The sequence below is a fragment of the Bufo gargarizans genome, chromosome 4 (genome assembly GCF_014858855.1).
Source record: "Bufo gargarizans isolate SCDJY-AF-19 chromosome 4, ASM1485885v1, whole genome shotgun sequence".
NCBI classification, from domain to species: Eukaryota; Metazoa; Chordata; class Amphibia; order Anura; family Bufonidae; genus Bufo; species Bufo gargarizans.
Genome location: NC_058083.1, coordinates 286,172,174 through 286,199,968, shown reverse-complemented (window position 1 = coordinate 286,199,968; position 27,795 = coordinate 286,172,174). Strand labels below are relative to the sequence as shown.

General features: G+C 40.5%; 1 protein-coding gene across 2 annotated transcripts in view; it reads right to left on the bottom strand.

Annotated features, from left to right (window-relative positions):
* Nucleotides 1–243: 243 nt before the first annotated feature.
* LOC122936090 (sine oculis binding protein homolog) overlaps nucleotides 244–27,795 on the bottom strand; it is a 203,746-nt gene continuing 176,194 nt past the window's right edge. For both annotated transcript variants that reach the window (XM_044292103.1, XM_044292104.1), the window contains 2 exons: nucleotides 16,178–18,120; nucleotides 244–2,178 (listed from right to left, as the gene is read on the bottom strand). In XM_044292103.1, the coding sequence (XP_044148038.1) occupies nucleotides 16,180–18,120 (1,941 nt within the window). In that variant the 3' untranslated portion in view covers nucleotides 244–2,178; nucleotides 16,178–16,179. The remainder of the gene's footprint in view (nucleotides 2,179–16,177; nucleotides 18,121–27,795) is intronic.

Here is a 27,795-nt window from a genome sequence, read left to right as displayed (position 1 = left end):
AGATGGTCCTAGTCTAAACTTCAGTTTCTCACAGACTCCACAGACTTGCAGATCTTAGTACAGGAGCAGCATGGCGACAGACTCCACTTACTTTTTGAGCTTTCTGTATGGCTGTACTCGACGGGATTTAATATGGTTTCTAACATAATAACTACATATACACACAAATAATCAGAACTAATAGCACTGTTTGCTTTGTTGTATGTATGCCACGTAGTATATAAATCATGAAAGAACAAGATCTTCAAAGTTTGCACAGAAATTTATAGGGTAAAAAGAGATGTTCTAAAGAACAGTCCATAAAGATACCATTAGCCTAATAATCCAACAAAACACAAACACTTCAGTTCACTTTCTTTCCACACGCACAAGTCGCCTTCATTACAGTGGGAATGTTAATAACAATACAGAGTTTCTTCAAATTTACCAAAGAATGACGTATTATATTTTAATTTTGGAAACATAGGGATAGGTCGGCTGTTCCCAACAGATTAAAAGTTACAATTCTGGAAACATGTAACATGACAGAAAGAGGATTTGACACTCCACAAATTCGGAATCGAGTCCATGTTAATAAATAAAAGGGGGATTTCCGAAACAGTAGTTTAAACTGCCGATGCTGTTTTTTTTTTTGTCTTTTTTCTCCTTTTTTTTTTTTTACAAACAAAGCTATAGAAATACAGTATATACATAGTACTAACAGTACACATACACTAAAAAAAGCGGCTATGCTCCAATCCATACTGCACAGAATGCCTTGATATTGAATCCACATCATTGTAAAAAAATGCACGTCTACTTCAAATAGCAGGCACTGTGCAGAAAAGGTAAATGAGCAAATGCTTTATTTGACGTAGTAAACATATACACTGAATCACAATGTGATTTAATGAGATTTCTCCAAACTTGTATGAAAAAAAATAAGAGGGGCTACGTTACATCGGTTTCACTCTTTCTTAAAGATAAGTGCTGGCACACAAGCTCTATGCTAGTGTCGTTTTGGACTCTTGGCTACATCTGTACAAGTGCACATATTTATATCAATGTGTCTTCTACCCTGTTATATCCTCACTCCAGTGACTGAGGACCGAATTGCACATTTTTCTTCATCAAGACAGGAGTAAGCAAACACAAAAAAAGAGAATAGCAGGCAGGAAAAAAGGGGAGGAGGTTGTGGTTCTTAGAAAAGGGGTGTCTGGGGGGAAAAAAAATCCTCTTGGACCCCATTCTATCATTGGCATGCCCATACTGTTCCAATTATCATGAAAGGGCTATGTGGAGAGATTGTCTCGCTGGCTTCCTGGATCAGTGAAATCTAGGGAGGTTGAAATTTCATCCTGTATCTCTTATGACGCTCAGCAAATATCTTCTCCCTCCCTTGTCAGATTAGTTTACACCCTAGGGGAATTTTGGTCTTTAGTACAACACTTTTGCTCTGTTCCCAATTGGGGTGCTGTTTAGGGGGAGTTTAAAAAGAAATGTGAGTAGAATAAACATTTACAGATCTCTTTTGCCATCTAGCCTGTACAAGAAACCACAATATCAACTATTCATGCTGCCTTCTACTGCACGCTGTAAGGATTAAAATCCATAAAGCCTAACACTGAAAATATGGCATTAGACAGAAAGGTGGCCTTTGTTAAAATAAAAATATTAGCCATTAAAACTTTTTTTTTTCTTTAAATGTTTCAATTAAAAGTGCATCATCATGGGTAAGAGAGAGATGACTATGAAGTGTTGCTACTCCAATGCAAAACTTTTACCCTTCAACAGTTCCACACTCTACAGAACAAAGTTCAATTCTCATTGTAGCAGCAAAACCTAAGTCTCTTAAGCAACAGAAAAAGTCCATATAATTCCAGTCATACGTTGCCCTCTGGTACAGATGTTGAAGGGGGGAGTAATTCATTGGTCCACTTTCTTCTTCATGTCAGCGACTGCAGGCGCAGGGGGAAGTGAGGTGGAAAGGAATGCTCAGCATCCTAGGAGAAATGGACTGCATGGCTTTTCTTGCATGACAGCATGATGAGTAGAGACGGCAGGAGGTTGATTTGTAGTCAGCAGAGGCAGTGGCAGGATATGGAAATAAGAAGTGGACCAGCTGGTGTAGTTTGGAAAAGTGTACGTAGACTGTGCTGCTCCCGTTTTCCCATGCAAGATACCCTGTCAGCCAACATCCTATAAAATAAAATAAAAAACACAAAAAAACATGAGTTCGCATAGTGCATACTGGCATGGTGAAAATTACTCATCCCTATTCATTCAATTGGGCTGAGCTGCAATACCACACTATCCCCATGGACAAGAGTGACATTACTCCTAGAAAGACATGTTGTTGTAATCTCATGCATTAATTAAACTAATGTTCAGATTTGGCTAATTTGTTGTGAATTTAGATTTGAAGACTTCAATTGGAAATGCATACCGATTTTGCAATTCAAAGGGTGAAAATTGCAGCAAATCCGTATACACGTATACTTTTGCAGCTGAAGTACAGAGAGGACGGACAGGACAGACTGTGGTAATGGAGACTGCAAACAAGTCCTGCTGCTCATTATCTGCACCCCCACTATCTTCTCTGTACTTAATGTCTCCTCATGAACTCCATTCCTACAGAGATTCAGCTGAAGATCTTATCAGCTATATTCAGGATTATAATCCCTGACAAGTAGAGCAGAGAGGAGGATGAGGCAGCTCTTTATCTCAGTGTTGTCCTGCTGTGAGATTAGGACAGGTTTTGTGTGCACTAATAGGGTGGCAGCCATTTTATTTACCCTGATGATTGCCCCCTAGACAAAACAAGCTGTTATAGCTAATGAAAGGTTTTTGGGAATATATTTATAATAAAGTAATATTTAACCCCTTAGTGACCACCCATATGCCTTAGGGGCCTTAGGTTGGTCCGCCGCTTTTTTATAGTGGCCCAGTCTAAGCGCTGCATGGGCCCCCTGTGCAGTGGGGAGCGTGGACCCAGCTCTCACATAAGAGCCGAGGCCCTGCTCTAACAGCCCGGACCGGCAGGAGTGCCGATCGGGGCTGTTTAAAGCTTTACATGCCGCAGGCAATGGCATCCGCCGCATGTAAAGCGCTGACAGAGGGAGCAGACTCCCTCTGTCTCCCATCGGCACCCTGCAAATGCGATCGCGGAGTGCCGATGTGTGTAAAGGCAGGCTGGGGTCTTAAGAAGGCCCCAAGTCTGCCAATCCCTCTGTCAGAATTTCCAGCAGGCTGTGCCTCTCTGGCGCAGCCTGCTGGTCAATGTCAGTATAGCATTGCATTAAATGCAATGCACTATAGGGAAAATACATTGCATTTTAAAATCAATCTGAATATTGTCTGTTATAGTCCCCTTGTGGGACTATTAAGTGGTAAAAAAAAAGTAAAAAAAAACTTTATTAAATAAAAGAAAAAGTTTTTTTTCTCCATGGAAAATACACTTTTCAATTAAAAAAATTGCAAAAATAAAATCTCCTCCGTATGTTTGGTATTGCCGTGTCCATAACAACCCGGACCACATAAATATCATGTAAATTATCCCCTACGGTGAACGCCTTAAAAAAAAAAAAAAAAAAAAAAAAAAAAAAGACATAATTGCTAATTTATTCAACAATGACATAATTGCTTAATAACAAGCGATCAAAAAGCGTGATTTACTCCAAAATAATACCAATGAAAAATACAAGTTGTCCCACAAAAATCAAGTCCTCACATAACTCCTTAGAAAGAAAAATAAAACAGTTATCAGTCTTGGGAATTGGCAATGCAAAAACAAGGGGTTTTATTGCAAAAAAACGACATGAATTTGGTATCACTATAATCGTACTGACCCAGAGAATAAAGATATCATGTTATTTATACAAAAAAATGAACGTCGTAAAATTTATAACGTAAAAACGCTGTGGCAGTATTGCTGTTTTTCCCATATCCCTCCCAGAAAGATATTTTAAATCCGTTTGCTATCTGCATTTTTAGCAGATAGGATACTGAGCCATTTCCATGCACACATCAGTGTTTTATGCAGATCTGCTGTTCCTTCCGCAAATTATAGAACATGAACATGTCCTATTGTAGTCCGTTTTGTAAATGAGAATAGCCCTTTCTATTGATAGGAGTGAGAAAAACATGGAATGCACACAGAAGTTTTCTGTATTTTGCAGATTCATGGTCCGAAATACAGACCCAGTCGTATGAATGAAGCCTAAGGGCTGCATTATACCAAAAGGTTATCTGACCAGTTTCTGTCCAATCAGACCAATAGTTGGTGTGTATAACAAAAGATCTGTGTGTGTAAACGGCCATCTGACCAATGAATGGTCAGAAAATCTGTCAGATAATCTGCTGGTGTAATACAGCTGTAAGGAGAATGTATTATGTTTTAAACATATAAAATTATATACTCTTTGGGTGGCAATTTCTCCCATACAGATATCAATTGCAACAAAAATTGCCCCATTGCACAAGCATTGCCGCTGCTTGTATGACTGCTTTTGTGGTAGTAAACTCTTTGTATACTCCAATTAAGTTGTCTACGACATATCCTCTCTAAGGCCCAAAAACAAGAAGTAACAGATGTGGGGAAGCAGTCATGTCATGGATTTAGATGCACCAATATTAGTCCAGATTATCGAGAATGACTGTTCTTGCAAACGGTCATTCCCAATCATCTGGCCGTCTAAATGTGCAGCTGATCACCCAATGAACAAGCGAAACACTCGGTCATCAGGTTATCCTGTCGTTTATGTAGGCACCACCGATCATGGCTTCTGAGCAGCAGATTGTGTGGTCTAAACAGCGATCTGCTGCTAAGAAGCCATGATTCTGTATGAGGACGAGGGATCGCTATAGCGATCTCCCGTCCTCATACAGTGAAGGAGATCACTGAAGGAGCTCATCTACATCCACCTTCATGAGGGCTTCCAAACCTATGAATTGAGCATTGGGCGCAGCAGCTACCTATGATGAGACAACCTGTTTGGACTTGATTTCACGTCATGATGCTGCAGGCCCTGCCTTATCACTGATTATATCAGTAGGAGAGTTGACAGATCTAAACATTAGATTAGAAAATATCTCCCCTGGGAATGGGACTCTCTTCCAACATTTTATGGCCGCAGCCAAATCCTTAATACCACAACAATGGAACCAACCGATAGCCCCTACTATAGCTCAATGGTTACGAAAAGTCAACTTTATCTTCCTGATGGAAGAATTATCAGCATGGGAACTAAGATCCCACTCCAAATTCCCAAAAATTTGGCAGGTCTGGACAGAGTTTCGGTCATCTTCTCAGATACTACAACAACTCTCATCTCTGACACATTCCAACATGGACTGACTCTAAACCATCAATTCTGAGCCCGAGCCCTCGCACCACCCCCCTACACTACCCTCCCCCCTCCCGTTCCTTTTTCTAGTTGTATTATATCCTATGTTAAAGGTTATGTACACGATGCATACATACATTATATCAGAACACAGCTCTGCTGTTGGCTTGGGGATTCTATCTAGATAAAGCTTGATAGTTAAACCACCATATGTGATGGGATGGGCACTGTTCTGCTCACCTCTCATATATGGCCCGCGCTTTACGATTGCGTCCTCACGCTACCTATTGGCTTTGAGGTCGGGCGACCAATGGGCCTAACCACCCCTTGCCCGTGGTTCGACCGCTCTGCCCAAGAGAACTTGCCTTGACGGTTGCTCTACATTTGTTCATCATACCCATTGACGCTGTAACACCCTGATACTTTTGTGACTATGTATCGTATATCTTAAGTGTTTATACGTTTTCCTTATTTCTGCAATTGTAACGGATTAAATTATAAAATTAATAAAAAGAAAATTGAAAAAAAAAAAAAAGGAGAGTTGACAGAGAAAAGTGGGTGGGACACTGCAGGGGTCTGACCAATCGGATATTCATGGCCTATCTTGATAGGATAGAGCCCCCACAGTAGCTCAGGTACTAGACGTCATCCCGTAACTACACAGCTCCGTCCATTGTGTATTGGACAGAGTGCTGCTCCCATTGAGTGGAGGCAGTGCTGCAATTACCAGGTCGGTTCACTACACAATACACAGAACTGTGTGGTTCTGGGACAACTTCCGGTGCCTGAGCTACTGTGAAGCAGCTGATCGTAGAGGGTGCGGTGTGTCAGCCCCCCTCTCCCCACCAATTGATGTCCGTCCTGGGTCTCAGAATGAGGTGTGACTGCACAGGTGGAAGCACAGCAAAGGTGTGAGTGCGGTGGGTGACTAGATCATTTGGTGTGCTGGCCCTAGGAAATGAGAGCCCAAACCTGCTGCTTCTGAGACCAAAGGTATCCCATGTTGAAGATCCTTTAAGGTTTTTTAGTGGGCAATGATGCCACAGAAGCTGACATACCTCAGCAATGTCAGTGGTAAAGACAAATTTCATTGGGTTGTTCACATTCTTATATTCACACACAGCATTTACTTGGTGTGAATATAAGACACTACGTAGCATGAATCCATTGGAATAAATGGTGAAGAGGCCCTAGCATACATTTTGCTCTGGAGTCACAGAGAGTAAACTAAAACCCAGTTAAACTTAAAGGATAAGGTCTGTTTGCAGAGTGTGACTACTCAGTCCCAGCAGCTGATGGCTCATGGGAAGCCTTATCTTTGATCTCCTGACCTCATAAACACTTATTTAAGCGATATTTGTATCATTTTGACAAGAGTTTAGCTATAATAAATGTTTCTGAGGTCAGGAGATCAGAGATAAGGCTCCACATGAGCAGTCACGGCTGACGGGACTGAGAAGTGATACTCTGCAGACAGATTTTTTTAACTCGCGTATCTCAAAAATGGCTTCACATTTTAATAAAGACCAATTGAAAAATGATTTTTTTTTTATCCCAAAATGAGTACATTGCAATCACAAAAACATTGCCCAAAAGGTGTTCATTTATAATAAAATGAAAATAATAATCAAATATCACATTGGCACCTAAAAAGAAGACATTCTTTCTGAAGGATAAGAGCCATACATATCTATCTTATATAGGTGAAGGAAGTCATTCCCAAAATCATTTCAATGGCTTTTTCCACAAGAATTGGTAGAAACATTCGTTTTGCAATCCATGCTGATCAAAATAAGATTTACATCTTCTATGGTAAATTAGTTAGTAAAAATTTAGAATGATTATGATTCTGGAACCATACTATTCCTACTGGCATGCCATTGCTTCTTTAAATAGACATTAATTAGGTTTAATTGCTTCATTATCTGTATAGTTGGTGAGTAGAATGAGATGATGCTGTGGTATATAAATGGAGCTATTTCTGAAACCAGCATTGGTGACGTTAAGTATATCATTACAGAGAACTGTATACAAAAACATGCAAATTAGCTGTGACCATTCTTATTCACATATTAAAAAATACATTTGGAAATTCATCTTGTTGGGTTTGAAATAACAAGCTAAAACTAAAGAAGAAGCTGATTATAGTAATTAGAGTATTTACATATCAATATAGACATGCAAAATCTGTAATAGTTGAGCTGATTGTAGGGCGCCCATTTTTATAATGTTACACATCATCAAGTGCATAATAAATATTTGACCATTCATCTGCTCTGCTACTTCAGTTATTGCTCTTAATCTCTTGCGTTGAAAACTAGAGATCTTTCATATCAATCGACTTTTGGTTTATTCATTAAAGTTACTGTATAAATTCCATTTTTTGTTAACTGCAGCAGTTTATACTAAGTTTTAGAATCTAGAATTTGACCTATTAAATTATAGCCACATTTCTAAGCAACATATCATCATCATGGCTCCCTCTACCCCTGGACAGTACCGTGCTTGGTAAGCTGTAAGGAGGTCATGGCACTCACCGTAGGGCTACAGCTTCTTGAAACTGCTGATCGTCAGGGGTGCCAGGAGTCAGACCCCCACCAATCACATACTGATAATCTATATTGAGGATAGGTCATCAGTATTAAACACTTGGACAAACCATTTAACTAAATGTCTTTAAGAGAGGTGAGGTGAGTACCAATTCTTTGTTATTTTTATAACTTCTTACCCCTTTAACTCCATGTCTATGCAGTGAATTCACAACTCAGATCAGAAAAGTTCTGACCTTTATTAAGATGTATTAATGGGGTCGATGTTTATGTTCGTGTTAACTTCCTGCTGCACTGCCCTGTGGGTCCCAGCGCAGCATCGCGGGTTTTCTGATGAAAAGCAATCCATCGTGCATCCGCCTCCCTCGTTCATATTCTGCCTCCTGCTGCACATTGTCACCTTCCCTGTGCATCCGCCCCCCTGAATCATTCTTTCTCCAGCCTGCTGCAGCTTTTGCCTATATTTTACATAGGAGGCGTTTACTATGCTAAGTAGCATAGTCCTCTGCCTCCTTCATTGAAAAGAAAGCGCACTGCCCAGTGACGTCACCGGACGAGAGGGGCGGGGCATAGCGCAATGTAATGCCGTCTAGTTTCTGCCCCTCAGTGTGCTCTGCATAATCACTGAGGCTGACAATGACGTCACCGGGCTCCCTGCAAAGCGGAAGCAGAGGCTTTGGTCTGCAGAAAGGGACCCGGTACGTCACTGAATCTTTGAAAAGCGGCACTTCTGGCAGAGAATTTATGACATGAAAACGGGGCATCAGAAAAGTCTGGCAAAGGTAGGACAGGAATGTATGTAATATTTATGTGCTTGGTGTTCACTTACAGCAATGTGGAGTCAGTAAGCCAAACTTCTGACACCAACTTCTCTACTTTCCTGCATTCTTGACGCCTTTATAAATGGTTCATGTATAATATCTAGTATTAAAATTGTAAAATCGGGATTTACATCAAGAAACAAAAAAACTTTCCAAGATTCCTCTCAAAGGAAATATGCAACAAGCTATTAATGATACTATATATATATATATATATATATATATATATATATATATATATTATTTGATATTTTGAAGCCAAAGTTGGAGTCCATACTAGGGATGAGCGAATTTAATGAAATTCATTCAAATTCAATTTAGCTGGGTCCGAATAAATTCCACCAAAATTGAGAGTCCCAATTGCCCAGACAAGTTGTGGAATACATTTGGGGTCTCCTAGGACTCATTGCAACCTCTTTCTAATTTGTTAACGCCAAGACATCATTAGTAATGTCAAAGTGACAGCAACATATATGGCTATGGGTAAACGCATGACTACTGGTGTTAACTAACAACCTCTTCACCCAGCACAGTTGTATTTTAAAAAAAAATTTAAATAGTCCAAAAATGTTTGGTGTTTGTTGGCAAATGTCTGCCGGTGTGTATACACAGACACCTTCCAGGATCATGTGATCCTCCTTCCACATCTTTCCTGTCTTCTGGTCTGAAAAATGTCTGACGCTATTTTGAGAAATTTATTTGAATCGAATTGCCAAAAATTTGGAAAATCTGTGTTGAATTTGATTCAAACCAAATCAATTCACTCAACTCTAATCAGTACAATTAAACTGACTCTGACTCAGACTCTGAAAACCAACTCTGACCCCACAGCTCTGCTACTAACTGTGGTGTTAAAGACACTACAACTTTTTCTGGATAGTCTTCAAATTATAATGTTATTTGCTCAAGTTTAGTTTACACAGACCATTGAGTTCTGGACATTTTCTGCTAACACAGAACTGTAATAAGCATAAAAGACAGAGTTTAGCTATAAAATGAATGGAGTCTTTTGCAAAGTACACCACATATTACAATTATTCTATTACATGCATAGTTAATGGCATGGCAATAAGTAAAACTATTTAAATGGTCTTTAAAAAACGCTTAATCTTTTTATGATGAAATTTAAATAAAGGCTGACATGAAATAAAAATCTACTAAAATAGAATTAGTTATATTTTGGATAAAATGAGAATATTTTTTTTCCAGAGCATTAATGTATTCGGCAGGCAGACTAAGGGCAGCCGGCTATAAAATGTCTAATCTAGCTTCTAATGTGTTTCTCTGAATTGTTCACTTTAATTTTCGCAATGTCATCTGTGATTAGAGGCCAGATGGTTTACCGCATACCATCATTTTTATTTATAAGGCATCAGAAACAAATCTATACAGAAATGATTACTAAATGCAATGAATTAAGGGAGTATGACGATATTACTGCTGAGTTATAGCCAAGCTCCTTTTTATATTTGCTGGAGTAAGAAAGCAACATGCTACTGTATCTATTACATAGGTTGCTTGAAGTATTAAAAGCAACATTGTCTAATCTTAGTATCAACATGATCATATAACCATAAATTGGCACTCGGTGCCCATCCCCCGTTGCTACTACCACTTACATGCTGTGACTTTGATACAAAGTGCACAGTGACATCTAGACTAAAAATATATGCTCAAAAGGAAACCCAGGTGCTCTTGTTCTGCTGTCAGGTACACTAGCTAATCTAACACATGCTTAATGTAAGGTTAATCAAATTTAAAGGGGAAATGTCATTTAGGCATTTTATGAAATGTCATATATAAGTTTAGATGATTTGGAGCAGGATTTCAGAGTAAGAAACAAAGTAAATGCTGATAGGACTTCTAGTAGAATCAGTAAGAGTCCTGATGACCCCACCTTCACACAGTGATTGACAGCCTTCTCTATATTTACTCTGATACAGGGAAAACGGTCAATCATCTACTAAAATAGAATTAGTTATATTTTGGATAAAATGAGAATATTTTTTTCCAGAGCATTAATGTATTCAGCAGGCAGACTAAGGGCAGCCGGCTATAAAATGTCTAATCTAGCTTCTAATGTGTTTCTCTGAATTGTTCGCTTCAAGTTTTTCTATTCATACAGCCTTGAAGGGCCTGTCTCACTTCAGCACACTACAACAGATGTAGTGGCTGTTACTGAGACGTGGTTCAATGGGAGTAATGACTGGGATATAACAATACCAGGGTTCTCTCTATACAGGAAAGACAGAAAAGGCAAGAAGGGGGAGGGGTGGCCCTGTATGTGAAAGATAGCATAAAATCTAATTTGATACAAGTTAGCGAGAACAATTTAGAGTCAGTTTGGGTTACCTTGCAGCTTGATAATCATAAGGTAACTCGTGTAGGTGTGATATATAGACCACCTAGCCAAGTCAAAGAATTAGATGATCTACTAGTTGAGGAAATAGCTAAAATGACATTGAAGGGGGAAGTTATCATTATGGGAGACTTCAATCTTCCTGATGTAAACTGGAAAACCAAAATAGCTAGTTCTGCCAGGAGTACAGATATTCTAAATTCCCTACTGGGATTATCGCTACAGCAAGTAGTTGAGGAGCCAACCCGGAAGGAGGCCATTTTAGATTTAGTATTCACAAATGGGAATTTGGTATCTGATATTACTGTAGGGGAAAGCTTGGGATCTAGTGATCACCAGTCAGTGTGGTTTACTATAAGTACAGTGACTGAGTCACACCACACAAAAACAAAAGTTTTAGATTTTAGAAAAACGGACTTTTCTAAAATTAGATGAGTGGTATACGAGTCCCTATCAGATTGGAACAGTTTCATTGGAGTCCAAGAGAAATGGGACTACTTAAAAGTGGCACTATTGAAGGCAACAGAAAATTGCATTAGGCTTGTCAGTAAAAGCAAAAAAAGCAAGAGACCACTGTGGTACTCAGAAGTGGCCAAAATCATTCAAAACAAAAAGATAGCATTTAGGAATTATAAAAAAAAAAAAAACGAGGATGACAGGCAAATTTATAAGATTAGGCAGAGAGAGGCCAAACAAGTTATAAGAGCTTCTAAAGCACAGGCAGAAGAGAAATTAGCTCAGTCAGGGAAAAAAGGCGATAAGGCATTCTTCAGATACATAAATGAAAAAACAAAACTAAAAAAAGGAATTACAAAATTAAAAACAAAAGAAGGAAGGTATATGAAAGAAGATAAAGAACCTTTAAAATACATAAAGGGAATCAACAAGGTAAAAGAGGAGATAATATTTAAAAGAAGAAAAACTGCTATAAGAGGACATAGTTTTAAATTAGAGGGGCAAATGTTTAAAAGTAATATCAGGAAGTATTACTTTACTGAGAGAGTAGTGGATGCATGGAATAGCCTTCCTGCAGAAGTGGCAGCTGCAAATACAGTGAAGGAGTTTAAGCATGCATGGGATAGGCATAAGGCCATCCTTCATATAAGATAGGGCCAGGGGCTATTCATAGTATTTAGTATATTGGGCAGACTAGATGGGCCAAATGGTTCTTATCTGCCGACACATTCTATGTTTCTATGTTTCTGTGCGGTCAGAATAATCAGGACTCTCACTGCCTTTCCTAGGAGTCCTGTCAGGATTTGCTCGAAATCTATCTATCTAATATATCACAAGGACAGTTGTCATAGAAAATAGTAAAATGAAATCATATTGACTGATTTAGTCTTTCTGATGCATCTAGCATCAATATTTATCAAAACTGTCGTTATTGTGTTAAGATAGTGACTTTGGCTACAGTATCTTTCCAAATGCAGCATGTGTCCAGTACTCTGTGCTAGCATTTCACTTTTGTGAAGACTCTGTTTCCCATAAACATTATCTATATATAAAGAAGGACGTATCACTCAAAAACGCAACCATCGATTTCAACAAAACTTGGTATACACATCCCTTCCTACCTGGGGGTCACAGCTCTCTAGGACGTACCGTTCCTGAGATATTCCCAAAAAATGACCTACATTAGCCAATACAAGCTTGCAGGTCTTCCTCTTCATATCCCAACTGCCATACACACGGTCACATGTCCCTTATCAGCCACTAGAAGCTCGCCGGCCCTTAGTCTCCACATGCAAACAGTTTTACTACAGGTTTCCATAACAATCCAGAAATTTTTCTTCACTGCTGCAGGTCAGCTTTACGCTAGGGCTACACGACGACATGTGTCACACGACAATTAGTCGCACGACACACAAGGCACAACTACACTGCTACATGTGTCGCACGACATTGATGTTGCACCAATGACGCGTGACAATTTTTATAATGATAGTCTATGGTGTTGCGATGTGACAGTCGCAGAAAAATCCATCTTGGATGGATTTTTTGCAACTGTCGTGTCGCAGCCACAGCATGTCACATGTCGCAGTGCGACACCATAGCCTAGCATTATAAAAATTGTTGAGACAAAATGTCGGGCGACACATGTCGTCGTGTAGCCCTAGCCTTGAAGGGGCACTGTGGAAGTCACTGTTAAAGAGGCGTTCACTGTAGATGTTACTGTTAAGGGACAGGCCGCTGTGGAGGTCACTGTGAAAGCGGCAGACACTGTGGAGGTCACTGTTAAGGGGACAGGGGACACTATTAAAGGGGCAACTGCTGTGGCGGTCACTGTTAAAGCAGCAGGGTACTGAGGAGGTCACTGTGAAGGGAGTGGGGTGCTGTGAAACTCACTGTTAAAGGGGTGGGCTGCTATGAAGGTCAAAGTTAAGGGGATGGGCTGCTGTGGAGGCATGGTGGGGGGGGGGCAGTGTTAAGGGGTGGGGGACTGTGGAGTTCACTGTTAAAGGGGCAGAGTGCTGTAGAGGTCACTGTTATGGGGGATACTATCGGTATCTTTAAACGACACACAAACAATAAATGAAATAGATTAAATATACCTGAGCGAAGCCGGGTCCTTCTGCTGGTACATTAAAAAGCACTCTATTTAGTTAACATTACAACTGAAGCATCTAGTTGATGTGAAATACTGTGGAATTGGCACTTACTGTATATACCATAGAAAACAATATCAAATTTCCCACAAGCCATCATGAACCACATAAAGATCCATAGCACAGAGTAAAAGGCTATAATAAAGAGGTTTTCTTATGATGACATCTACTTGATCTAATCTACAACCAGTCACAAGATGGCAGCACAGCACAATGGTCAACAGACACAAACCCATATCCCTCTTTTTTCATTTTTTCGTGTTTCCGTGTTTTTTGTTTCTGCTAAACCTCTGTATATAAATTAATAAAATAGGGATAGATATTCTATATGCATAGATATGCTATGCATCATTTATATTCAGATATGGATGAAGCTGCAATCTCTGTATAAACACACTTATTACAAAACTGCACTGCTGTACATCGGTATTAGTAAAAAAAAGAAAAGCATAACGGATCTTTTAGCATGGTACCAGGTTTGCCAGAAACCTTGATGGGATGTTAAATACTTTTGTGTTGAAAAGGACAAAAATATTATAGCAGTGTTACCTTTATTACCAAGGACAGTATGCTGCTACAGATGGATCTGGATAGATTGGAGGCTTGGGCAGAGAAGTGGCAGATGAGATTTAATACTGATAAATATATGGTTGGGAAGGAATAATGCAAGTCACCCGTACATACTAAATGGTAAAACACTGGGTAACACTGACATGGAAAAGGACCTAGGAGCTGCAGAAACCAGGTTCAGGCAGCTGCTGCCAAGGCCAATAAGATCATGGGGTGCATCAAAAGGGCCATAGATGCCTGTGATGAGAACATAGTCCTACCACTTTACAAATCACTAGTCAGAACACACATGGAGTACTGTGTACAGTTCTGGGCTCCTGTAAACAAGGCAGACATAGCAGAGCTGGAGAGAGTTCAGAGGAGGGCAACTAAAATAATAACTGGAATGGGTGGACTACAGTACCAGAAAGATAATCAAAATTAAGATTATTTTGTTTAGAAAAAAGACAACTGAGGGGAGATCTAATTACTATGTATAAATATATCAGGAGTCAGTACAGAGATCTCTCCCATCATCTATTTATCCCCAGGACTGTGACTGTGACGAGGGGACATCCTCTGCGTCTGGAGGAAAGAAGGTTTGTACACAAACATAGAAAAAGATTCTTTACGGTAAGAGCAGTGAGACTATGGAACTCTCTGCCTGAGGAGGTGGTGATGGTGAGTTCACTAAAAGAGTTCAAGAGGGGCCTGGATGTAATTCTGGAGTGTAATAATATTATAGGCTATAGTTACTAGATTTCTGGAGAAGGGCTGTTTCAGTTTGAAAAAAGCTCAGGCTTGAGCTGAAACTAATCACTGATGATGCTATGATGCTTTTAATAAAAGTTTCTTCATATCGTTAAGAAAGTCAGTGACGGTCCTTGTTCGCTATATGTTATCAGTAATTGTCAGCTCTCGCTCCTTCACTGACGTGTGGGGAGTCAGTTGGCTACCCTTAAAAACAAAAGCCCACTTGCCTGGTTGTCCCAGTTCCTCCAGAGTGCCACCCCCCCGGCCCGGCCCCCCCCCCCCCCCCCCCACAATAATGGCTTTGAGACTATAATGAACCACCCAGGGATGGGATAAATGGTAGGTGAAAGAATGCTACTGCTCAGGGCGCCACCTCATGAGATCTTCAAATTAGCATTTCAAAACTAGTATTTAAAGTTTACAGCACTGCATACTTTTATAATGAATTCATCAATATCTTTAAGTCAGAGCACTGAGCTTGGTTTGATATTGCAGTAAGACAACTCTGGGTCCACACTGTGGACAGAAACTGCAGAAACTGCTGAAATCTTAATTTTTCATGCCTCTCTGGATGCCGAATTTAGTATGGCTTATCCAGCTTTTACCCAGAGTTATGGCACTGTCATATGAGCTGTTTCTAAGCTTCATCTTATTACGTTTCCGCATTGTTACTTCATAATGCACCCTTTATAGTTTGGGAATTGTGCAGACAATGTTATCTTATGAAGTGGAGGAGTACAGCTACTACCCCAATATTCTCTATATTTACTGAACAGTGGCAGTGGCATGTTGACACATTATCACAATAAAGGGACATTGGACCAGTTTTTGTATTAACTGGTTTTGCACTAATCTGTTAAGAGCTACAATAATCCAGTAAACGTGATTTAGACTTGAATTAGAGACCTGAACTAAGTAAAATTATAATTTTTAACATTTTTTATATCATTATGGATAAAAATGATAATATGCTACAATTTGCATCACCATGACTTTATACTGAAATATTAAATGCAAGCCATAATACTATGTTTATATAGACTATTCAATGAAAATGATATGATAGACTAATAAAGAACCATATGAGCACAGCAGATATACTACTAGGTTTTGTTTGCAGGCAGCTTTTCTGCCATGAACTCTATTCCATCCTAAAGACAATAATCATAAAATCTTAAGAAATTTAATTTTTATAAATAATATTTTCACAAACCTTTATTTATTTTGATTTCGAATACGGAGACACCTCCTTTTAAGTGGTGGCTCCAAATCTTCTGTCCCTGTGGTGAGAATTGGTGATGAGATTATACATGGTGATATTGCAGTCTTTTCTGCTGGTTTTGGCACAGGCTGGATAACACAGCCTGTTTTAGGCAACATCCTCAAAGCATAGGCATGGTCCTCATCTGCAGGGTTGTTTAGATTAGGATCTTGTTTGTCTCCTGCTGTCAGAGACTCTTCCACAAGACTCTTTTTGCCGGCTTCAAACTCAGAATGGCAATTTGAAGCACAGTTATTTTCTTTAACAGATTCCAATTCACTAACTGCAGGCTCCTTGTCTAATGTCTTTTTCTGCTCGTGTGATTTATCAGAGTTTTTAGTACCCTCTGTGCTCTTTGTGCCATTTACAATTACATTGCAAACTGCTCCACTGCTTTCATGACCTGGGGTACTTGGGGCTAGTGAGTTTATACCACAAAGTTTAGAGTCATTGCATGGATGTACTTTTGTTTCCACTGGGTTACTACCATCCACACAGTCATTACAATTGGTTCTATCTGAGTTATTAAAAACCACGTTTACAACACTAATGGGTTCAGATTCAAGTTTTAACTGAGTGTTAACAGCTTTCTGAATTACATTATGGAGTCTAGACCTGTTTGCCACAGTTAAATCTATGACCCCATCCTGTGGCACTTGATGCGTATTAGGGATGCTAGGTTTACTGTTTTCTGGGCTTACTGTCCTCAAAGTCAAGTCCACTACTTCGGTTTTCAAATGTTCTTGAACAACTGGAGCCTGGTGAGAGGAAAGCCCTGAACCACCAGATGAAGTGTCCGAAGGCTTTGAAGGCCTTTGTTTGGAATCCCTTGGAAGCAAAGAGTTTTTCTTTGGCTTTGCTCCTGGGCTATCACTTGATGAACTCGGAATGATGCTTTCACCATTACTGAAGAAGTCATTTGGGGGCTTGGAATCCACTGGATGAGGAATAGGTATGGGTATAGGTATTGGAACAGGTAAAGGAACAATAACTGGGTATGGCACTAAAAGGGTAGGTGGTGGCACTAAGGGAGCAAGAGATGGTAAACCAAAATTTACCATCTGAGGCATGTGTATAGGACCATTTGGCATCATGCCCATTGGAGGGAAAGGAAGACCAGGTATAGGACCTCCAGGTGGATGAGGCGGAATCAAGCCTGCTGGATTACCCGGCATAGTAGGAGTTGTTGGCGGGTGAATGTGAGGGGATAACATTGGTCTATGCATAGGACTTGATGTAGGTCCCATAACTCTAGACCCACCAGGTGGTGGACCCATACCAGGAATTATTTGATTGGACAAAGGACTATTAGGATTTGATCCATGAGGACCCCTTAGAAATGGTGGGCGTATCTGTTGTATAATTTGTTGTTCCATGAAAATGGGCAGAGGAACCGGTCCTCTATTTGTCATAATCATCGGTGGACTCCTGGGTGGCATGCCCATGGGAGGCACAATGCTGGCAGGTGGTGGAACTGGGGCGATATTTGGGCTTTCATTCAGAGGAATGGATTTGGGAACTGGTGTGGGGATTTTAGTAACTGAGCAGTTGGCAATTTCAGAAGGCGAGGCAGTGGTTGAGGCTGATGATCCAGGACCTTGCATTTGGCCAGCTGCAGACACTGGGGAAGGAACCTTTCTTCGAGCATCTGTCAATGGTATATTCCAGGAATCTGGAGTTAGCAGCTGTACCCCCGTGCCTTCTGCTTTATTGTCAACTGGAGGATGTAATGTGTTGCACAGTCCAGCTGGAAGGTTGGCTTGTGTTTCTTTGTAAAAAATGTCCATTTTGTATTGATTTAGACACTTTGCACTGCAGAATTGAAGCCTTCTTTCGCCATCTCCAAAGTCCAGGTATTCTTTTGTATGCCGTATGTGCTTACACCAATCACATACCTAAAATAAAATATAAAAGTCAGCAAGGTGAGAAGGAATAACAATAGTACACAAGAATGACATATGATACATTTGTCAAACATAAAAATAACATTAGATGTTGTTCTGATGTTATTTTATGTTGTTTTAGAGTGCTGTACCTAAAAGTGATGCATTCTTTCACCCAAAACAAGCATTACTCACCCTCTTCTCCTAAAGGCACTCATTTAAATGCCTATGTGCCATAGTTACTGTTATTAGGAATTTTAACATATTTCTCTTCTTTTTTCGTTCTATACTGACTCTTAAATATTTCTTCACTTTGACTCATGGGTTTCAACTTTTTTTTATATGCTTGTAAAATATATTCCTAAGGCCAAATCTATCATCTAGTTGGAGGTTACTAATGTACCCTAAAACCATGCACAGCAGAATCAAGTGTCCCCAAAGCATGGACGTGCTGTTTCAGAAATAATTAACACACTTTCCAAAAATCTGCATTTATATATTTTATTTGACCAAAAAAGACATTTAAATAAACTAACACAATTTTGCTCTTAAAGCATAGTTGTAAAACGATCAGTAGCTTGTACATAAGTGACCGTTATTAGCCAGGATGTGTAACCCTGGAGACAAATTGTGGACTCCTACAGTTGTTTCCATGGATATCAATATTAGTAAGGCTGATGAGTTATTTATGTCAAAACTGTCACCAATACATAAAATCCATGTGATTTTACAGAAATGCTAATACTTGTTTCAAGAGTTGTTTAAGAAATCCATGGGCATAACTACTAGGATAACAGGTATAGCAGCTGCTATGGGACCCCGAAAACTAAGGGGGCTCATCTCTACTCAGACATATGTGCAATTTGTGATGTATAGAGACAATGGAAGAGAGCATTACTTTTTGCATTATTTCTGTGCGGTGACATCACCAATTAATTTCCGTTCATCACCATGCGTATTATCATACTATTGTGATATCGCGTTGAGCCTTATTGCTGTACTGTGCCATCATTGTAAATATTATGTCTGTGCTGTAACTTCATGATGTGTATTATGCAACCATTTTGACTAGAGTCGAGAAAGCGAGCTTCAGATGCTTAATCCGAAGTTGCTTCGTTCAAAACTTAAGAATAATACTATACAGAGATTCGTCTCCGTACTGTATAAAAATGTATGGGCTCCAATGAGTTTAATAACTTCAGTAGTTGATTTTTAAAGTGGAAAACCACTTTAAAACATAAAACCAAACTCGGCTTCGGTTCTGACCAGTACCTCGGAACCAAAGCCGAGTTCGGTTTCAAGTTTTTAAGTAGTTTTCCACTTTAAAAATCAACTACCGAAGTTATTCAACAAAGTAATGCGCGACTTTGTGAATAACTTACTTCGGCTTATCAGAGCCAATACATTCTAATAATGTATGGAGACGAATCTCCCTACAGTATTATTCCGAAGTTTTGAACAAAATTACTTCGGATTAAGCCTCCGAAGCTCGCTTTGCTCAACTCTAATTGTGACGTCACTGTGTGCATTATACTTGTGCACTAGGAAAACCAACATAATCATAAGCTTCCCTCATATACATGCTACCAAAGATGGTCATGGTGGTGTGGGGACCGATTCTAAGGTCTGGTACAAGGCTCCATATGTCCTTGTTACAGCCCTACAGAAAGACATAGTAGTCTAGATAGGCATATCATTTTAAAGTATAGTCTAAGGATGAATGCAATGTATTTTGACTACTTACAAGCTCCACGTTATTTGGAATAGTAACATGGCACCCATATAGTTGTATGGAGCCTATGAGACGCCTGCATGTCTTAGAGTTCACCAAACATGCCCATAAGATTAAGTATTATGGGGCTATTCTTCCCTAGAAGCAATTCTTCTGGTAGAATACTCCATAATACAACACAATACCTAGCACCATATAGGAACACATGGATTTGCCTATGTCTATGCCATATATACACTCACCTAAAGAATTATTAGGAACACCTGTTCTATTTCTCATTAATGCGATTATCTAGTCAACCAATCACACGGCAGTTGCTTTAATGCATGTAGGGTTGTGGTCCTGGTCAAGACAATCTCCTGAACTCCAAACTGAATGTCAGAATGGGAAAGAAAGGTGATTTAAGCAATTTTGAGCGTGGCATGGTTGTTGGTGCCAGACGGGCTGGTCTGAGTATTTTACAATCTGCTCAGTTTCTGGGATTTTCACGCATAACCATTTCTAGGGTTTACAAAGAAGGTCAGAGCTAGAGGTCAGAGGAGAATGGGCCGACTGATTCAAGCTGATAAAAGAGCAACGTTGACTGAAATAACCACTCGTTACAACCGAGGTATGCAGCAAAGCATTTGTGAAGCCACAACATGCACAACCTTGAGGCGGATGGGCTACAACAGCAGAAGACCCCACCGGGCACCACTCATCTCCACTACAAATAGGAAAAAGAGGCTACAATTTGCACGAGCTCACCAAAATTGGAGTGTTGAAGACTGGAAAAATGGTTTCTTGAACATGACAATGAGTTCACTGTACTAAAATGGCCCCCACAGTCACCAGATCTCAACCCAATAGAGCATCTTTGGGATGTGGTGGAACGGGAGCTTCATGCCCTGGATGTGCATCCCTCAAATCTCCATCAACTGCAAGATGCTATCCTATCAATATGGGCCAACATTTCTAAGGAATGCTATCAGCACCTTGTTGAATCAATGCCACGTAGAATTAAGGCAGTTCTGAAGGCAAAAGGGGGTCCAACACCGTATTAGTATGGTGTTCTTAATAATTCTTTAGGTGAGTGTATAAGGCCTAATTCTGCATTTGTAGACTATTGCTTGGTAAACCTACCTAGGTAGACCTGTCACATGTATTTCTTGGAACAACATTCCAGCACCAAAAGCCTTCACCTGTAACCAGTTCTATCATTACGAAATCTAAGACAATCATCTTAAGATTCCCGTTCACTTCCTCTGCGAAATTATTGTGATTTCATTAACACATTAATTTCTCAACACCATCCGTTCTCACAGATGGCTAAGACATGATCTACAATTCAAATACAACTCTTGTTTGCACTAATGCTTTTCCTTCGTGTGGCATTTTGAACAAGAATTAATATGGGTTCTCTTGCCATTGCTATAAACAGATAAACAGATGTCAGCAGTTCTCCTGATGCCTTCATTTTTGGACAAGATAGAAGAAATGCATCATTTACCCATTCGTTACGTTTGTGCGGTTCCAATTATTCATAAATTAATACAACATTGCCAAATACATTTGAATTTTGAGAGATATAATATAATCTTTGGTCAAAAAAATAACTCTATTAGGCAAAGATGAAATGTATTGATTCCATCCAGGATGCTACCTTTTGATGGTAATAGTGGCTAATAGCAAACCAACATCTGACCACTTATTCTTGCCATATGTGACAGTCCAATTAACTTAAAGTAGTCAGGAGCTTAATTTACTTAAAAGAGTTATCCAGGAATTTAATGTTGATGACCTATCCTTGGGATTGGTCATCAATATCAGATTGTCAGGGTCCAACTCCCTGAACGCCCGCTGATCAGCTCTTTGAGCTCTGGTGAGCAATGTGGCCTGCAGCCCCCTCACTGCTTGCCAAGCACTGTGCTTGGTATTATATTCACTTGATTAGGACTGAGATGCATGTAGGCCACATGGCCCATGTAGTGTGACATCACTGGCCTAGGAAGAAGCTTAAGCACTCAAGGAATGCCGTGGCCTCTTCAAACAGCTGATCGTGCAAAGGATGTGCAAAGCATAATTGTGGTCCTGAGTGTAGTCTTTTAGAGAAGTTGTGTTTTGTGTTATTTGTACCACACAATTATCTGTGTGGTAAGTAGCATTTTATGGTTAGCACTGGTACCTTGCAGTGCTGGGGTCCTAGGTTCGAATCCGACCAGGGACAACATTTGCATGGAGTCTGTATGATCTTTCTGTGTTTGAGTAGTTTCCTCCGAGTACTCTAGTTTCCTCCCACACTCCAAAGTCCCACTGGGGACAGAGTGATGCTAATGTCTGTAAAGCGCTGCAGAATATAGTAGCGTTATGTAAGTGTGTAAAATAAATAAATATGTGACAAATTTGGGACTGTGACTCCACATTCATCCATATACATGAGTATTTTTAAACATGTGTTAGAGGTATTTGCATGGAATAATATTTAATGTGATGTACCAAAGTTGGCTAAACCTTTTAGATAGCTGAAGCCCTGGCACTCAAACCTCACTAGCCCACATTAAATATGGTGGAAAAAAAAACTAAAGTATTTAACTCCCTTATTAAAACATACCTTTGATTGAATATATTAAAACATGTGTTTTAAAAGACCCCCTACCGATATTTACAGTAAATACACCATATATCTAAAATCACAATCTCAGGCAGGTTTGTCAAGAGGTGGGACAGTTTGTGTCCTTCTTACTCATGGTTTGTAGACCCATGATATAGTAGAAGGTGGGACGATTTGTTTCCTTCTTATTTACGATTTGCTAGCACAAAGTATATCCCAGTTAGCTGTCAAAATCAGGTTTAAGGGAACAAAATATATATCCCTACTCTATCCCTGGATCTCACCCTGCCTACAGGCAGAGCACCCACACCGAAAGGGGTGACCCCACCTCTCGGTGGCTAAACCCTTTCTAGCCCCTGCCCTTACCCTAAGGATGGTTGTTGTTCCCAAACAAAGGAAACCTTGAAAAAATGGGTCCCAACACTGCATTTCCACAGTATTGCCACTGGTTCTTCAGGGGACACTACCTGATGTATGGGAGTCTGACCGGTAGTGATATGGTGATTTTGTTCTCCAGCCTAATGTCTCCTCCAGTAAAAATCCCTATAGTCAGATGTGGGCTACGAAAATAAATGGCGTCTATGTCCTGTTCAAACTTGGCGCCTTAAATAGGACTACATCACTCCAGACTCCTCCCCTCAATTTCCTGCGCCTCCTCCCATCCGCCCCATCCAGAAATCTGTATCTAATACTCTTTTCACCCCTTCTTATAAATAATACCTATAAAAAAGTCATTTGTCAAAGAGGTAGGGACATCCCCTTGGGGCACTAACCATGTAAACAGACTAATAAATATAAAAGGATGCCGCTGTGGAACGCAGATGCGTTCCACTGAGCAGTCAGAACCAGATATGACATCTCCTCATCAACTAAAGGCTCCACCCATTCAGATTTAATCCAACGCAAGGCAGAAATTACTACGGAACGCAAGTGCATTCCACAGACTTAGCAGAAGGAAATGTATGTAATTTCCTGCTCACCTCCTCCCTTATGATGCACAACGCTGTGGAACATATATGCGTTTCACAGTCCGTAAGGAAGAGATCCTCTCCATTGTTGAAAAGATGCAAAAGGGGATGGAAGCAGGTGTCCAAAAAAAAAAAAAAAGATAAGAAATTTTACATTTTCCGGAGCCGCGGACCGGAAGATCGGATGCGGACAACACAGTTTGTTGTGTGCATCCATTCCTGCCCCATAGAGAATGAATTGGTCCGCACCCGTTCCGCAAATTGCGGAACGGATGCGGACCCATTATTACAGATGTGTGAATGGAGCCTAACAGGCTGAACTGGATGGACAGATGTATTTTTTTCAGCCTTCTAAGCTATGTTACTATGTAATCTAACCTAAAAAGGAAATAAAAAAAGGGGAGTTTATATTAATAGTAATTAACTATAATGCATATAATGAAGAGGTTAACAATAGGAGTATCCAAATACATTATAGACAAATAGATGGTGATTAATGATAATCCCTTTACTGGACCTATTATGGTCCGATATGTTTGAGCTGCTGGTATATGATAGGGATGTATAACTAAAGGCAGAAGGTGGCTAATAAATAAAGCAGGGTATAGAGGACAGGTATACAGTTGCAAGAAAAAGTATGTGAACCCTTTGGAATGATATGGATTTCTGAACAAATTGGTCATAAAATGTGATCTGATCTTCATCTAAGTCACAACAATAGACAATCACAGTTTGTTTAAACTAATACACAAATAATTAAATGTTACCATGTTTTTATTGAAATCACCATGCAAATGTTCACAGTGCAGGTGGAAAAAGTATGTGAACTTCTAGACTAATGGCATCTCCCAGAGCTAATTGGAGTGAGGTGTCAGCCAACTGGAGTGCAATCAATGAGATGAGTTTGGAGGTGTTGGTTGCAGCTGCCCTATAAAAAACACACACCAGTTCTGGGTTTGCTTTTCACAAGAAGCATTGCCTGATGTGAATGATGCCTAACACAAAAGAGCTCTCAGAAGACCTACGATTAAGAATTGTTGACTTGCATAAATCTGGAAAGGGTTATAAAAGTATCTCCAAAAGCCTTGCTGTTCCTCAGTCCATGGTAAGACAAATTGTCTATAAATGGAGAAAGTTCAGCACTGCTGCTACTCTCCCTAGGAGTGGCTGTCCTGTAAAGATGACTGCAAGAGCACAGCGCAGACTACTCGATGAAGTGAAGAAGAATATTTGAGTGTCAGCTAAAGACTTACAAAAGTCTCTGGCATATGCTAGCATTCCTGTTTGCGAATCTACAATACGTAAAACATTGCTGCACGTTTACAGTTTGCACAAGAGCACCTGGATGTTCCACAGCAGTACTGGAAAAATATTCTGTGGACAGATGAAACCAAAGTTGAGTTGTTTGGAAGAAACATACAACACTATGTGTGGAGAAAAAGAGGCACAGAACACCAACATCAAAACCTCATCCCAACTGTGAAGTATGGTGGTGGGGGCTGCTTTGCTGCGTTAGGGACTGGACGGATTGCTATCATCGAAGGAAAAAGGAATTCCCAAGTTTATCAAGACATTTTGAAGGAGAACTTAAGGCCATCTGTCCACCAGCTGAAGCTCAACAGAAGATGGGTGTTGCAACAGGACAACGACCCAAAGCATAGAAGTAATCAACAACAGAATGGCTTAAACAGAAGAAAATATGCCTTCTGGAGTGGCTCAGTCAGAGTCCTGACCTCAACCCGATTGAGATGCTGTGGCATGACCTCAAGAAAGCGATTCACACCAGACATCCCAAGAATATTGCTGAACTGAAACAGTTCTGTAAAAAGGAATGGTCAAGAATTACTTCTGACTGTTGTGCACGTCTGATCTGCAACTACAGGAAACGTTTGGTTGAAGTTATTGCTGCCAAAGGAGGTTCAACCAATTATTAAATCCAAGGGTTCACATACTTTTTCCACCTGCACTGTGAATGTGTACATGGTGTGTTCAATAAAAACATGGTAACATTTAATTCTTTGTGTGTTATTAGTTTAAGCAGACTGTGATCATCTATTGTTGTGACTTAGATGAAGATCAGATCACATTTTATGACCAATTTGTGCAGAAATCCATATCATTCCAAAGGGTTCACATACTTTTTCTTGCAACTGTATATGTCTGGTCATTGTTACATGTCTGGTGGTGTTTGTTGTCCAGCATGTTTGCTAAACAATTCCCCTGTCAGTTGTGCCTTTGGTGAAAGGGCCCCTGGGTTCAACCAGCCTAGGGAACCACAAGTCCATGCGCAGCTCTGCCTGGGGCTCCCATGCATCCTGTCCGCATAGGGTTCCAGGCAGTGAATGGTGTGCTGGACACCTGTGTGTGTTGTTTGAACTGTGTCCTGTGAGGTGTAAGGGTTCCAGTACTGTTGCATGGGGTCCAGTCGTCGTTGTTGCAGCAGCAGGTAAGTGCGTGTTGTTATTGGGCTCTTACCTGCCGATCCAGTGGCTGTTCACTGCTTTTCCCTAGGCCGGTTGAAACTCTTGTTCATCCGTGTCTTGGAAGAACAGGTGGTCTCTCCCCTGCTACTATTCCAGGGATTATCAGGGTGACTCGGGGTCCGAGGTTCCTGGGTATAAGCCGTCCTACCATCCAGGTCCGCTCATACGGTCAGGGCGAGGATTAGGGAAGCATAGGAGGTGACCTGCTCCCTTTTCCCTGTGTCCAGGCCTAGTTGCTATTTCGTCTGCTCCTAATTGTACGGTGTGGAGTTTTTCCCCACTCCCCACCGTGAAACATACATTCTAGGGTAGTGTGAAGCTATAGGAAGAAGTGCGGAAGTGTGAGAAAAACAAGAAAAAAATATCTTACCTTCCTAGCAAAGCTGGGAGAATACGGATTGCTATGTCCTGAAAATAGCTGATAAAAAGGATTACCATGGTATCTAAATCTTAATCTAAGAATTAAAGCAAATGGTATAAAACAGCTAAAAAATGGTATACCTGTTGTCTGAGAGAAAATACCGCAAATGCTAAACATGGAAGGTTTATTCTAACTGCTCAGTGAGAAAAATTAAAGGGGTTATCCAAACCATATAATGCCCCCCAAAATGCCCAGGCACCTCAAACAGGTTGTAACAGTGGCTGCTGTGTGCCGCTGTTCCCCTGCTTACCGCCACAGTCCCGGGCACTGTGTTCAGTGATCTGTTGCCAGTGTTTCCTTTCAGCCCTGGCCACAGCATGCTTGCTGCTTGTTTCCTGCAGCATTTCATTAAGGGCGACCTCGCTGACTAATCCTAGCCTTCCTGTACATATATAATTGGCTCAGCCCCCTTCCCAGATGCCTCAGTGTGAAGGTCCTTGTGTCCTGCTAAGGTTCCTGATATCAACTTGTGTTCCTGACTCGTACTTGTGTTCCTGGACATTGCTACCTGTTTGATCCCTGTCTGCTTGCCTTGATTCTCCTGTTGCCAACCCGGATTGCCTGACCTGTACCTGTGCCGCCTACCCTGACCTATTGCCTGTCTGACTTCGCCTCTGCCTCATCTTTCGGTCCTGTACTATTGATCCTGGTAACGACTGCCTGTTGACAACGCCTGTACCTCTGGTACCTTTCTCAGGTACCTACTGGTCCGCCTGGACCAGCTGCCTCGTGTGCCTATCCTCCTCAAGAGGTAGCGACTTGGTGTTCCCCTCGGGAAAGTCTATCCCCACCATCAGGGGTACTGTAAAGATTGAAGGGTTCACTTAGACAACACCCTTAGAGGAGGTAGGACACAAGGCACAGTGGGTTCACACTCGCTGGTTCGTGACACAGGTTATAGTTACCCCACTCCCCGGCATCCACGTGGCTCCTGATGAACGGCATCTCCCCATTGCGCAGATCAAAACAGCGGCCGGCTATTGGCTGCCCCCCCCCAATCGCCGGATGATCCGTACAATGGGGAGAGTATAACCTGTATGAGGTGCCCGGGAACTTGGGGGGGGGGAGCATTATATTATACCCCCTTAAGATACATGCTGGTCACTCCAATAGTATGTAATAATGATGACAACACCACTGTACCTTCAGCACTAATTTATAAGAATCACATAATGGAGTAAAGATTGACAATTTAGGTCTACTCGTTCAATCCTATAATTTGATGAAAATATGTACAGCTAGTTATTTCACTGTAGCTAAAGAAGCAGAATTGTAAAAAAAAAAGTTAATTTTAGTCTCATTGTGGGGCCTGCTATTTATATTTCCATGGCATTGTGCCCGACTACTACTTAAAAGCTGAATGGATGCAAACTCATTCAACTTCTTTCCTGTGAACTATTGTACAACAATAAACCACATAAAAGATATGGCATGAGAAGAAATATTAGTCTCTTTTGATAGAGTAAAACCTAAGCCAGGTCTCTGGGATCTGA